General features: G+C 39.2%; 1 protein-coding gene across 2 annotated transcripts in view; it reads right to left on the bottom strand.

The window, feature by feature from the left end:
- Window positions 1-1,210: 1,210 nt before the first annotated feature.
- Window positions 1,211-15,627, bottom strand: part of rasgef1ba (RasGEF domain family, member 1Ba) — a 59,095-nt gene continuing 44,678 nt past the window's right edge. For both annotated transcript variants that reach the window (XM_083526994.1, XM_083526995.1), the window contains 13 exons: window positions 12,780-12,962; window positions 12,519-12,641; window positions 12,280-12,417; window positions 9,576-9,788; window positions 9,408-9,482; window positions 8,555-8,650; window positions 8,208-8,310; window positions 6,947-7,026; window positions 6,056-6,151; window positions 4,405-4,500; window positions 4,029-4,152; window positions 3,392-3,464; window positions 1,211-2,525 (listed from right to left, as the gene is read on the bottom strand). In XM_083526994.1, coding sequence (XP_083383120.1) covers window positions 2,501-2,525; window positions 3,392-3,464; window positions 4,029-4,152; window positions 4,405-4,500; window positions 6,056-6,151; window positions 6,947-7,026; window positions 8,208-8,310; window positions 8,555-8,650; window positions 9,408-9,482; window positions 9,576-9,788; window positions 12,280-12,417; window positions 12,519-12,641; window positions 12,780-12,962 — 1,425 coding nt within the window. In that variant the 3' untranslated portion in view covers window positions 1,211-2,500. The remainder of the gene's footprint in view (window positions 2,526-3,391; window positions 3,465-4,028; window positions 4,153-4,404; window positions 4,501-6,055; window positions 6,152-6,946; window positions 7,027-8,207; window positions 8,311-8,554; window positions 8,651-9,407; window positions 9,483-9,575; window positions 9,789-12,279; window positions 12,418-12,518; window positions 12,642-12,779; window positions 12,963-15,627) is intronic.

Genomic DNA, 15,627 nt, shown 5'->3' with positions numbered 1-15,627 from the left:
GTTTCAACATGTTATTTAACTGGAACTGAGGCAGGGAGTAGCTTCTTTTTTAAATGACCATCTCAGAAGACATATCCTGTAGTGGTGGAAAAGATGTTACTGTGTCAAATTAGTGGCCTCCATAAAGCAAAGAAAAGAACAATGAGATTGCAGAGACTCCTAATATTTGGATAAGAAGTGTCCAATGCATTATTAAAAACTGGAAGGATAATAGTGAACCACTATCTTCTAAGAAGAAATGTGGAAATGTAAAAAAAAAAAAAAAAAAAAAAAAAAAAAAAACCCTTGTGATCGTAATCAGAAATTGCATAAAGTTTGGTCAAATGAAATTAACAACAGTAGAACTCCATGTTTGATATGGAAAGAAAGAGCATTTCCATATGCATCAGAAATGTTATGTACCCAAAATATAAGGGTACTTATATTTATAGTCAACTTACTACCTGAATGACCAGGTTTTTTCATCAATAGATTTTTTCTTTTCTAATGGCACAATACATGATTACATTTACAGCTTTTGGCAGACTTCCCCATCGAGACCCTCTTACACGTGAGCAGTTAAGGGCTTAAGGGCCCAACCGTGGCAGCTTGGTGGTGCTGGGATTTGAACTTGTGACCGTCCATTCTAGAGTTGATTGCCTTTACCACTGAGCTCCCGATATTAAGTCAATAATAAATCACTAGATTATCAAGTTTATTTACACCCAGTCATGTGTCAACAGCAAAATGCATACAATAGTCCAGATATTCAGTATTCCAGATTATTCATCTTGTATACATCCACCACAACATCCAGCCCTTAACCCTATTGAAAGTCTTTAAAATGTGATGAAAACTTTTCTCACACACTCATCATTAATATAAGATCTTAACGAGAAATCAAGGCAACTCTGGAAGGAAATAAATGTAGCATTGTACAACCTTATTGAAGCGATGAATGCATGGTGTAATTAAAGCAAAAAGCAGTCCTATACATTTTTATTTTTTTTAGCCAAGCAGTGTATATCTGGATTATTATTGTACGCATTTTGCTGTTTTCACACGACTTGGTGTAAATAAACCTGATCATTAATATTGATTAGTTAGTGATTACTAATTAATATATCTATTTTTGTATTGTAGTAAAATAGTGTATTTTTATTCAAGAATGCAATTTTCTGTTTGAACAGATACATGAACCTCTAAAACAAACAGTGAACATACACAAGTGTGCACAGGGCAAAAAAAAACACTTTATTCACATAAAGTGTGGGAAAATTCCACAAACACTGGAAAAAAAAAATGTACTTTGTAAACTAGACATCAGTCAATAATAACTTCTTTATCTTCATGTTGTATGCTAGTGCCCTGAAAATGAAAATGTTGATAAATATAAAATATTAGAGCAATATCAGGTAGCTACAAAAAGAATCTGTACAAATCGAACACAGGATAAAATGTGTATCAATACTATTTAACAAAGAAATGACAATACAGTATAGTAAAGAACAGGAACAACCTACACTTAAAATTATTTTATCCGAAGATGAGCAAAACCATAGAATTGTGTAAAACGGCATTATGCAGCCCAACTAGTCTTACACTAATCAATGTGCAGTGTTTTATGTAATAATTTACTTGGCATTTTTTTATGGCATGACCACCAGGGGGCCACATCATAGCGTAATTTCAGAACTAGCTTGTGTAAACAGGAGGTAGGTGGACCTGTCGGTAATGTATTTCAGTGAAATGCAGTCCTCTATTCCTATGTTGGATGAGTAGAAATGAGAATAGTAGTTTCTATAAGAACACTGCTAATATGGAATGTATGCGTCTCCTTCATCAATCCATATGAAAAGGGCAAAGCCCACATAAAACATGTAAATGTTACAGACTAACAGGTTATAACACAACAGGAAATGCTATTTTTTAATCTTGAATGCACCCAGTGCATTCATCAGACGAGCTGCTCTCATCCACACTGGGTGGTCACTCACACAAGTGAGAAAAACTCATTAGAAATACCTCAGGTATAAAAAGCAATGTGAACAAATACAACAGAACGGATCAAATAAATCTATACATATATTAATATTGTATACCATCAATATACAGTGCAGGTACAAAATACACACAATGCTGGTTTTAATATTAATAGTCTTTGTTTTGTGTTTCTTTCCTTTTTTTTAATAATCTGTTCGCAGAGTTCAGCCAACCAGCAGCAAACTCTGAAGACTTGCATCAAGAGCGTCCAAATGTCTCATGAAACAGCAGAAAATGTATCATGAGCATTTCTCAAAAAAAAAAAAAAAAAAAAAAAAAAAAGTATTTTTAAAGATAAAAAAATTCGGAAATATCCAGGTTTCCATTATACACACAAAACACTTCCAATGTAGTGACCGTAGTGTCCCTTAATAAAAATAAAAAAATAAAAATCAGGGCTACTTCTCACTTCTTGATGGGACAAAATGGGACGCAGCTGGCTTTCCAGAAGCATAATATCTCTGGTTCTTCAGTAGAACTACATCCTGTTTAACAGAGAGGACCTGCAAAAGTACACAGATGAAATTAGGACAATGTAGCTGTGTGAGGACACAATTGTCAAACTGTAACTCTGATGTTAATATCAAGATCACGGTGAATATGACTTTTTAGACTTGTCTGTTTATTGGACTAATCTGACCCACGACATTTCAATCCAAGCAAAGCCATTTGTCTACCTGTGACACCAGCTCATGTGTCCCACTTTCTGTCTCTGATCTTTTCTCCCCTGTCCATTACAATGTTGATTTTCTCCCGCTAAAGCACTGCACCCAGGCTTGAGCACGTTCTGCTGATCCACACAGAATCCTGTAATGTGACTGATCCTGACGCAGTGGAGAAAACGCCTCTCTCTATCCATCACCCTCTCTCTATGTCCCCCCCTCCCCGCACGTTTTGGATGGATGTAAGGAAACGTGACCACATGCACAGCCAAGTGGACTCTCCTGCGCCAGACTCTGGGGAGGGGTTGTGTTTAGTCATTTTTTGCTACCGTTATCAGTGTTCCATGCTGTGCCTTTCAATATGGTGGCACTATTTTTCTACAACTTGCTATATTAATGGGATCCTCTTCTCACTGCTAATGCTAGATCTGCAACATTCATGAATAGTTTATCTAGAATGTTATAAAGTTATAGTTAGAATAAATGTCTTATAAGTTTAGTTTTTTTTAGTTATTAGTTTCATGAATTATTTACCTGTAACCACTTGCTGATAAATGTATATATTTAATGTAAATTGTTGATGTCTGTGCATTAATTATGAAACATGTTTTAAAAAAAAAAATAGACAAAAGTCTGACCAAAACAGATCATAGACAGATCATAGACAATTGTTCAGCTTTGACGATTGCATGCTCGCACTCACACACCTAAGAGATTTCCATCTGTCCTTCTCCATGTTGTTCTCCGGTCCCTCTCTCTCGTAGGACGCCTGATACAAAGCTGTGAACAGATAAAACAGTGTCTGTACAACGTATCATTTCATCAAAAGCTTTGTTTTTGACTCATCTCTATCTCCTATGCTTTCTCATCAAAAGGAATTCTTCACACTTGAGTTCATCGGAGTGCGTGATGTATGTAAGGCACGCTGCTGTCTGATCATTTAACACCTATCAGGTTTGACATAACGATAGGAATGAGGCAGCAGTGCGAGTTTCTGTGTAAATGATACCTACTCACTAAATAGATGACAGTGCAATGTGTGTTTAGTCAGCAGATTGGTCATGCTCTCTCAATGGGAGGGTTGTTATTCCTTTCATTTTCCTGTCAATCGTCAATGATTGTCAATAGCTCATCACGGACATCTGGTAAGTTTGTGTATGCGAAAGTTTTCTAAACCATGAACATGTTTCGAAACTGATAAGGAATAATGTCCTTTTTTAGTGCAACACTGTCATTGGTAAAATGTTAAGGTTCAAAATACCAAACTGAACCATGGTCAGATCCCCTTGGCAGCACTTGCCACTATGTTAACTATGTGCTTTCAGAATGAAGGAAACTGCTTACCATCATCGCTGAAGATGGGAGCGGTGAGGAGGTACTGCAGAATCTTGCCGTCCTTCTCAAACGGACACTCCACTTTCTTCCAAGTCATGAACTCGTTCACCTGCTTGGCCAGCTCCCAGAATTTCTGCCAAACAAACACCACACTGAGTGTTAAAGCCCAGCTCCATGCCTCAGCAAACGCCCACAACACAAAAGCAAGAGCGCTTTACACTGCCAACTACAGACTTCCTCATTCTGTGTTCACGAATACATCTATAGCCAGTGTTTTGATGTGGCTGTTGCTATGTTGCTATGCTGCTAGCAGCTTAACAGCTAAGCAAATTCAATTCCACCTACTTTAACAGAACTTAAAAAAAAATAAAAAATAAATGTATACCTCAAAATTAACATGTCCATTTGGGAGCCGGTTGGAACATCCTTCATTGAGGAACACGATGTCCTTGATCATAAGGCTGAAGAATGGAATGACAATCTAAATGAAGAAACAATCACAACAATGTCATTCAATTAATTTTAGTCCTGCGAACATATTAAAGTTATGTTTGGTCTTGGATGATGAGGTACAATGTGAAGATGTGATGGCTAAGTTAACCTCTTAGGTAGCATGTCAGAAAGTACACCTGTTTCTCTCACTCTAGCGTGCAATTACAGTGACTCATAGAAGGAGGCAGACACCTTGTAAATGAAATAAGAGCTCAGCTGTCACGCAACTGAGCTGAAATCCCTCACGGCAAAATGCATTACGAAGTGTGCTTAAGCCCATATATAAAGAAAACGACAAGAAGTTACCACTCCAACACAACATGCAATAAAAATAAAAATGTCTCGATGATAAGCTACTCGTTAGGATTACTAACAGTGTCAAATATAAGTGACCATTATATAATACTACCAAAATGTTGGATATATTATTAGGTTGTGATTAGTCACTGAAAGTCACTGAAATACAGTCAAAAAATGTGAAGAGCGCAAATGATGATACTTTTTGCACTTCAATGCAAATTCAGAAAACTCTAAAGAGCTAGCGGACTTCAAGTACAGTGATTAAGTTGTTTATAGTCTGCAGCTTTTTTTCATAGGAGTCACAACATTATTTGCTTTTGTTCTGGTGTGTCCCCTGAGTGACACCCAAATACAAAACAAATCTGATTTGGGCAAAACAAAGATGCAGCCACCACTACTGTGAGGAGAAAACTGTCAACAAACCCCCCCCCCCCCCCCCCCCCCCTCAGCACCCCTCGCGCTCAGTGAATAGCATGGAAAGTTGAACATTCCAGAGTTTCTTGGGAACATTTTGTCTTATGACCACAGAAAATACTGCTTTTCCCCACACCTTCTACACAAACGTCCAGCATCATCTAAGAGAATTCAGTGTTTTGTGTATACATGATAAAATGCAGCATATGTCCACTAAATGCCAAATAACTGAGGGCAGTCTGGAGCAAGATGTCCAGGTCAAAATCACTCTTGGAACTGGCCGACTGCCATATTGTTTGAGAGAACAGAACGTTTGGAGGAAAAAAGAAACCAGTATGTTCCTTGTGACGTCTCACCCAGAAAATTCTGGTCCATGTATGGCTCAGATCATCCACCCTTTGGCCTTTGAGGAAGCTTCATTACATAATGTTTTTTTGGCCAGAGCTGAGAGCAGACGCAGTTTAGTGAGAATGCTGGGAGTGTTTCATAGCAATAACGCATTGCCCAGTGAGGGCAGTGTTACACATGATCTCAGTTCACAATGTTCCCAGTATGGCATGTTCTACACATCTTGTGATAGTCTTCCTCTGTATTATTATAAACAATGTAATTATATCCATATACAAATATGATCCTGCTTACTGCTCAATAGATGTCAGACATTTCAATAACAGTTTGACGAACATAAAGAAAACAGGATGCAGGACCATTACGTATGTTCAAGTATTTGTGTGAAAAGGCTCAGTGGAACAAAAGTAAAAATATCTGATTTAAACCAGAAAAACTTGTGCAGCGAGTATGTTTCTGAGTTTGACTGGTGGCAGTCTTACCTTTTCTCTGCTGGTATGTGCAGTTATAGATCTTTGAGTAGCTCCACGTAGTGCTGTTCTGTAGTTGTAGAAGTTGCTGGACGGGTCCATTTGGTGCTACAGAAAGATAGTGGACAGTAGGACATTAAGTTTCTACAAGTGACCTGAGGATGTTCTTTATTTTTTTTTGCAGCTAAAACAAACAAAAGTGTTTTTGGTCAAGTTAAAATTCGCCCAAAATGTCTAAGTGGTTTAGACATGACCTGAGAGTGAAATAAATAACCCCTGTCCAACATGGCATTTTCAAACATCCACCTAAAGATGATGCCTGTAGTTTAAACACTAAGTTTTGACAGGATACAAAGAGCCACCTAAACCCTTTAATCTTTAAACCATCAGATCTCAGGGTGTGCAAGGAAGAAAAAACAGAAAAACGCTTTACTAGAGTCTGCTAGGAGGAAAATACATGAGAAAGTGATGGAGCACTAAGACAGCAAATCTCCGTGAAGATTTTGATGTGTAAATACAGTTTGGAAACAAAGCTCTGAAATCTGGGAAGAATCCTCTGACGCTGGTGGTTTAGAAAAGGGTGCATGTTTACTCTAAAAAATGTCAATTACCCAGCTAGTGACTCTTTTAAAGGATCAAAACCTGATCATCATTTATAGATGCTAAATAAGCGGCATTTCGAAAAAATCTAATGTTTCAATGTTTTAAAAAAAGTTTAAACAGCATCAATAACCTGCCTAAAAACATATAAATATTTAGAGTGGTCCAACATTGTTATGTGCCTTTTATTATTCTGACTCATATTGCTATACATTCATATCTCAAATTAATGCCTCAAAACCATGCCCACATCTCGAAATGACAAATAAAATGTATATTTAAAAAACAAATTTGAATACAAACCTCCAGAATATCGAACTTTGCTGTTTTGACCTTGGCCCAGGTCTTTTTTAGCCGTGATACCGGACTCATATTCATGCCAGCTGCAGAGAAGAGCCAAACAGACATCAGGTCAGCACAGGACAACACCCAAGTCCCATTTCCTGCCACAGCTGCAGTTCTGCAGCTTCTAATCCTCACAAACAATAGCATTGGTAAGTGCATCAATTCCCCCTAAAAGTCTGCTTAGTATTTATTATTGATTCAAACTATAACTGAGTGAGATCAGCAAGTCTACAGCAATGAGGTCATCACACTAGTGAGACTATCTGATCAATCTGTACTACACTGATCTGTCTAGTGATGACAAAGCAAGAGTCATTCAGTTGGGTTTATCTGATGTCTGAGGGATTATAGAGGCAGATGATCTTATGGTTTCGTTGTGGAGGATGGGCAGGCAGGACAAATAGCAGAAGATTTACACTGATTATTTACAATATGCATATTATTTATTGTACTTGTTGAAATTGTATTTTAAAAAGCAGCCATGTCATTAAAAACACTGCTATCACCTCAAACAAAAGCTTCTACAGACAAGATTACGAAAGACACCATTTATACTGCTGACAGGTGTTGGGTACAGATCTCTCATCTCCCTCTGCACACTGTCTTTAAAAATTATGAGAATAATATCAGGGCCTCATGCCAGGATGCGTACTGATGGTCCTTTCACTTAGCACAATGGTCTATGCGCCACACAGTAAACCTTATGATGACTATTTTTCTTCACAGCTAACTCTAATAGGTGATCTCTCTCTCTCTTTTTCTCTCTAGGGATAAACACTTGTGTAAGTATTGGCCTGTTGGTTTGCCTCTAGGGAAAGTCCTAGAAAAGGACAGCTGGCTTCACTCCTCCTCCCATCCTTCCATTTTTCAGTGGTGACCATCTGCATGCAGATCCCTGGCTCCCACCCAGCAGCTGCGTTTTCACCCCTGTACACTGTAGTAACGTTACACTAATCCTCTATAGCCCTAGCAAGGGGACATTTTATCAGTGCTACCGCAGAACTATCAAAAAGGAACCCCCCCCTGACTGTTTTTTTTTTTTCTTCATTGAAAACAACAAATTATTCACAATCGTATATAATTAATTACTAGATTTTAATATTTGTTCCAGATCCAGATGAACAAACACACTTAACCATATCTCTGGGGAATACAAGGTTTTCTTTAGCGGAAACCCATAAAAATAAATAAATAAACAAACAAACACTTAAGCACTCACAAATGATGGCCATGAGAGAATTGAAGTTGCCAATATTGAAGCATTCCCGCGCCACATCGACGAAGAACTCGATGACACGAGCTCGCTGCTTTTTTTTCTCCGGCTGCACAGTGAACAAAGAAAAGTGATGTTTAGTTATAAATGCAAGGACAAAATATCACAAGACACTCCCAACAAAGGACAGGCCTTCCCTGGGGTTAGGAAAAGAAATTATACCTGTAAATTATATAGCTGCTCTGACGTTATTGTGCTTTGTAATTATCTCTCATTATCAAAGGCTTCATGACTTCATTTGCATAGGTAACTAAAGGGCAGAGAGAGAATTATTCCTGAAAAAATGTACTCACCATGCAGATCTCAGTGGCTACCAAGTAGCTCAGCCTGTTGAACCACTCCACATATGCCTCCAGGTTACTGGTTTTCTTGCACTTAGTAAAACAACTCTGCAAAACAGATTTTTCACAGTCTTAAATAAGCATCATGCAAAAACACTGTACTACAGAAAATTCCACCTGTCATCCGAATAGAAAAAAAAAGTATGACGCAAAAAGGAACTAAATAAAACAAAGAAAGGGTGCTGTGCTCCACTATAACCACTATTTAAACAAATAATAATAAAAAAAGAAAACCGAATGGCTTATAAGCTCAAACACAAGAGCAATCCATTAAAGAGACACTCAATGAGAAGAACTCACCACCCTCTGTGCGTCATGACTCACACAGACACATAGGCTTAATCCGTGTTTCATTTTTCTAAATGCAAGATTCGAACTTTCTTTCTCCTACACATTCCTTACATTCCTCTGCATTGACCATGCTATTCCCGACACAAAGGGTGGCCCAGCCTGATGTCTGAGACCCATGCACTTAAAAGAGTCTGCTAACAACTTACAAGGAAAAGCGCGCCAATGTGTCATTCCACTGCCTGTTGCTTAGCAGCTGACTGCAAGAATTTTCTGACAACATGGTGAGTCGGCGCTGACCTTGTGATGGCCGGGGAAAACAACCCAGACAAATTTAGTGAACGGTGAAGGTTCTCAGTTTACTGTGAGTAAAAAGTCACAGTATAACCTCGGGGTAATGCAAATATTAGCTGCGTTGATTTGTTTAGTATTTGTTTTTGGTGACTCTGGAAAGAAGTCCAAATAATAATAATAAAAAAAAGTCTTTGTTTCTTTTTAGTGCTTGAAAAGTAGTTACCTTTTCATTGTCAAGAGAACCTTTCTGAACAAACGCCTGGACAAATTCTTCAGGTCCGATGTAGCTCAGTCGCTCCTAGAAAATGGGAAAAGAAAAAACAACCTGTTAACCTATGAATATAAAACTGACCGTACCAGGAAGAGCGATCGATATCATGTGAATGCTCACCAGCTCGATGTGTGTTAACTGCTGAGCCACAGTGAAAGTGTCACTACAGATGGTCATGATGTTTCTATGGATAGACTGAGGCTTGGTTTTCAAAACCGGTAGTCTGTCTGCCACTGAGGAGCTGATCTTGGCCAAGTTTTCTTCATACTGGCTGTGTGTAGCGAGTTTACGGGTCAGGGCTTGTATCATCTGGTGCACTGCTTTCCGATAGACCTACAGAGACCAGAGAAAGAATGGCGAAATTAGCGCTGAGCTCGCAACAAGATTTACAACTATGTAACCATTTAGTGTTACACAGCAATGATCAACCATAAAACTCCAACAGGATGTGGCTGGCAGAGATAAGAAACATGACAGAAAGTATCAACTAATCCTTTTGCAAACATTTGATAATACATTATCAGGGAAGACAGGCAGTGATGGTGGCACACAGCATATAGGATCCTTATGTGTTAAATGCAAAAACGTTTCTATTTTTCTATTTGTTTGGTCAAACGTAATTTTATTGCCACTTGATCTGCTGGTCAGCCAGTTAAGAGAATAAAGCTTTGCTGACTCAGACGGTTACATAAAGACACCGTGCACTATTATGCAAGAACAGTGCTGTCCGCAGATATCCTCTTCTAATAGAACTGGCAGGCTACCCATTTCCTCTCAGAACACTGTCCCCTAGGTCCTGTAATCTAAAAACAAGCTTGACATGGTTCAGGAGAATTAGCATCAAGCACCAGTAATTTGTAATACTGACTGTAGAGAGACATGAACAGTCTATTTATCCTATTTCACAGGTCTACGATGCAAACCAGCTTAAAGCCCTTAGTTGTGCTTGATTTAATTCATGCTGTTTAATTATACATAACTCCATGCAAATCTGAATTCATAACCCGATTTCATAACTTTGCTCATGAGGTGGAAAAGAGCTGGCTTGATTTCTGTGAAGCTCTGGAAAGATTCTAGTTTGAGAGAGTGATGAGCTGGTAATGACAGACTGTTGGTTCTCTGTGGACTCACAGCCTAGGGGATATAATAAGCTGCTCTGGGCTAAAGAAATCTGCATTCCTAAAGCCCATGATTAACAAGACCTCAAGGATTATGCTAATTGGTTTAATCTGATACAGGAAGTAAATAATTGCTTAAGGAGAATTCACTAATTATTTAATTAATTTAACGTATTGTTTTTTAAACGAGAGGTTCTCCTGTTCAGATGAGGCCAATTTGTAGTAGATCAAAAAGGCTGTTTCTTCAGGAGCCACCATATGGGAAAGCTTCTGCCATCAAAACAAAAAAAAGAAAAAAAAGAAAAAGGAACGAGTGGTGATTTATTTTTAGAGACAATTCATGAAGATAACTGGTTGACATTTTAAAGCAGCAGGGAATTTCTAGCTTGTTGTGGAAAGAGCCGTGTGTGTGCCATCTCCTCGCTTAACGCTGGCATATGTGACAGAAGACCTCGTAGCACAACCTGCTGTGCTCTGGCATAAACGCAGCCTGTGCAAAAGGTGAACTGAAGCCACTGGTCAAGCACAAATCACAGAGCTTGGTTACGCTAGGCTCTGCCTTCCCTATATAGATGACCACATCCATAATGACAGTCTCAGTGCAACAAAACTCTAACATCTGTCTCCAGACCACATTTTGGTCTTTAGTGTTTATTCTAGGCTCAATCTAGTCAAAAAACAAGTCCTGCAGCACAGTGTCAAGCTCTTGCCTTTTTACTGACTGGCTCAGGACAAATGAGTAGGAATAGATCAAGGAAAAGTGTAGCTGGAACCTGCAGCCAGAATGCACTTGTGTTGAACTGCTACCATGTTAGAAATACTGCTTATAATGACAGGCGCTGCACTGTATTCAATAAACATAACATTGATCCCATGCATAAATGCATTTTTGACTCCAACGGTCTACACAGTTAGTCAAATATACAGATCTAATAATAGACCATAAGTACAACACTTCTTGTGCAGTGTCCCATATTTTCAACACTGATTTTCCATATAAAGAAGCCACTTGAACAAAATACATCATTGCATTAGAAAAGTCATGGGAGAATGAAATGTTAATTCGCTGAGCTTAAGGGGTTTGTGCGCCATTTCTTTAATGATCTGTCCAAACTAGCCTCCTGCTGCTGGCTATTACACTAATACTAAAAACCAGTATGAGAACTGCACAGAGGGTTTGCTTAATCTATTTTTCTTTCAATATCTGGTTGCAAAATCTGGTTTTCTTTCTGATGGGAACAGTTTTCCTAAGGATCGTCTGATCAGCTTTAACGATTTATGTGGCATAAATAAAGTCTCATGCAGTGTTATTCACTGTAGTCTACTATACTTCAAGTGTACTTAAAAGTTACACTTTTAAATGGGAAAAAAAAAACTTTGAGAAAATAAATGCTAAAGCAGTGACATTCAAGTGGGCTCTAATGGAGCCATTTAAATGCAACGTGTGGAGGAGCACCAGAGGAGACAAAAGCAGCCGAACAATAGAGCTTTCTTCTCTCTCTTTTCTTGTCAGACACGACAAACTGCTTTGGAATTAGAGAAATCGCTCCCCTCCCCCCAAAAGTGACTCTTGCTTCACCCCACGTGTTGGGAACTTCAGTAGTTTCTGAGGCGTGCAATAGGACTGTGAGAAATGGATTGTCAGCTTTTGGTGCTATAAAGTAATACATGAGCAAAAACAAAAAAATTTTTGATGGCACTCTTACCTCATCTCCAGTGCTCAAGCGATGCGTTAATTCTTTTAGACTCCTCATCATCCGCTCATCCCGGAAGTCGTAAGGAAACGTCTCTGTCCACTCTGTTAGCAACTGCAAGATCTTGGGAGCAAGTTTTCTGATTCTCATCTAATAAAATATCAGAGACCACAAACATATGTCATTATGCAATAAAAAATAGCTTAGTGTGTGATTACAGGTATGATATTGGGATCACAGTATAGCATTACCTTGTCTGCTGAATGATCACTGAGCTTCTGATGGTCTGTGCACAAGTGGCAAACTTTAGACATGAGCTCATGTGGATGAATGAAAAGACGTGAATTGAGCAGAAATGTGAAGATGTACTTCCTCTGTGGGTTAAAAAGAATTTGAATTAATTAAGCCCGCATGCAAATAAGCATACAGAATAATGATTAGGACAGACTACTGACTGAGTATGCAGTGCTTATGTTATGTTATGTTAGTAGGAGAGATAAACCAGTCCTCACATCAGGATAGTAAGCCACAGTGGGGACTAAGTGCTGAATGAGGGCCTCCAGAGACCCTGACACCAGGTTGTTGTCATGGTAATATAAGCCACTGAAGTCCTCCTCTTTTGTCTTATAGTGGTTGTTGTTGTAGCCACTGGACCCGAACATCGCTGGAAATGGTGGCGTTTGAGGCATTTTTTCCTGTTGAAGGCCAGACAGGATATAATTAGTCAACATTCTAAGGAGTCTTGAAAGCCACATTTGTGGTGCGTTTGGGTGTTTTTAAATGCCAGTCTACACTGCAATTCAAGATTTTGTTTACCTTTGCATAAAACACAAGGGCCCTGAAATCATTATGGGAAGCTGAGTGGAAAATTACTCTTCTTTGGCAGTGCTCTCATGAGGGTAAATCTTATATGATTAATCTGGATCTCCAAACACCATGCCCATTCAAATGATCCATGCTCAAGCAATCTGAATGCACTTGATCACACACGCAATAACTGTGAGATCGACCAACTGGCACAACAGGAGTGAGTGCCCTGCTAGAATAATGTCTCCCATGTTAACCGTGGAACAAAATGAGCTTTTAATTCACTCCTAATTCACGTGGCCATTCAGCGTAATGCAACACAGAGAACCTATTTAGTAAACGATGAGAAACAGAACACGGTGACCTAAAAGAATATGAAAACATCACGTACAATGAAAACGTTTTAGCTCGCAGCACTAAGAAATTCAAGTGGTTTGTTTCACACACTTCTCATGTCTGCCTTGTGCAGCCCTTCACCTCGAGCGTTCCCGAGTCAATAGAGTTTGTGTACTGCATTCAGCCTAACGTCAGTTGCGGCTCTAATGTTCTATGATGAAATGTAGTGCCATCTCACTGCTGCTTTATGGGAGCAGAAAGATTCCTAGAGACGATGGACAGCCTCAGGAGGACACGTGGGCCTCTCAATAAAGGCCCTCTCAGTCACGGCACAAGCGCTCAGGGACTTGCAAATAATGGCCAGCCCCAATGGACGCCTGCCTATTCAGGCCCGCATTTAGCTGCAGGCATAAGAGTGCCAGGGTTAGAAACGGGTGTGCACGGAAGAGGGGGTTGCCATACGTTTTATCTACGCACCCCTTTTCTTGCCTTTTTCATAACCCCACAGAGATTAGCATTAAAATGGGCGCTAAAAGCTGCGCCCCCTACGCATCTGTTGCAGCATGTGTTTCACAATCTCACCATGTCAATGAGATGAAAAGACCGGAACAATAATCACTATGATGACACGCAATGCTTTGTTAAATTTTATTATTATTTTTTTCATCCTTCTAGATATACCTTAAAAACTGCTACATGTTCATGTGACTCGACACATTTTTGCTGCTTGTGAGGAGTGTATGGATGCTGACAGTGTAACAACTTGGTAACACTGGTCCAGCGCGTTACTCAAGTGTCAACCGCATTGTGCTTATGATTTAACAAGCTCCGGAAAATGGCGGTTTCCGCGAAAAAAAGATCAAACCCTACATCACTTTTCTTAGAAACACTTGTTTTGTGCAACAGAAACTTTTTTTAGCAGTCTCTACATTGGATGAGACACATATACAAAATGTATGCAAAAAAAAACATACACGTCCCAATTAAACTTAATTTCTCAATTAAAGTAATGACATATTTAAATAACCAAGTTATCAATGAGATTGTCATCAGATTATTGGGCTGGATGTGTGAACATCGACAAAAGACAAACAAACAATTAAGCTAAATTTTAGCTTTTGTTTATTCTTGGCAACACCATGACCCACAGATGACTTGCCAGTGGGCAAAATGTAAGATCTTTTGCGCATCTCTTTACAGACCACCAACATGATATCACAGTTTGAAAGGGGGGAAAAAAGTCTTCACTAGCAGAAACCTCTCTTTCAGATTCACAAGGAGTGTCAGCTGCCGTAAGAGTTAATCCTATAAAAGCGCAAAAACAAAGAGAGGGCTAATTACTTGTAGGCCAGCTGACTGTGTTTGTTCTTCAGTCGCAGGTGCAAGAACCCAGGGTCATGACTTGTTTTTTCAGTGAAGACAATCCCGGGTTTTTTCTGGTATTATACATTCTATATATAGCCCAAAGAATCTATTTATGGCAGTTTCAAAACTGGAAATTTATATTAAGCCACATGCTGATCATGTTCCTTGTGATGCGTTGTCATGAGGGACTTTCTCTTCAAATGAGGAACTCGTAACATTTCTCTTCAAATAAGGAACTTGTTACAACATGGAAATTGATACTTCTCTACGCTAGCTCGGAAACTGTAGTTGGCGACAGTCATGTGTATGTGTAGCAACACACACACACACATCATACAAATAGGTATCAGATGGATGAAAAAAAAATACATAAAAAAAGCTGTGCAGCCTCCAGCCTCCACTCTTGTGGTACTCCAATCTCCTTAAATTGCTCAACATAATGGTTCACTGGTCTAAGGGCCCTCGCCCAGGCCATGAGGTGCTAAGACCTTGATAAGAGATTCATTAAGGGCCACAAATCAGGCTAAACATGACCCTGGTGTCAGGAGGAAACACATCATTCCCACATTTCTCTAGAACCAGCTGTGCCAAAGCTTGTGCTGAAAGGCACTCAGAGGGAACTAAGCAAACAGAGCTCCTCCTTGTTTACAGTACTTCAACCCTGAGGAATCTCAGTTTGCCACAAGATGTAGAAGAGGAGAAAAAAAAAACAGCCAGCCAGCACTATTTCAGTACTTAGTACAAGTACAAGTCATGGCAATAATAAAACTATTAAGTGCACTGCAAAGGGTCTGTTCCTGTTCATGTCTGCACTGTTTTCTTTTAACGCTCAAGATGATAAACGACACCCTC

Source organism: Silurus aristotelis (assembly GCF_946808225.1).
Source record: "Silurus aristotelis genome assembly, chromosome: 23".
NCBI classification, from domain to species: Eukaryota; Metazoa; Chordata; class Actinopteri; order Siluriformes; family Siluridae; genus Silurus; species Silurus aristotelis.
Note: the sequence above shows the minus strand (reverse complement) of the source record. Positions and strands in the feature narration are given on the sequence as shown.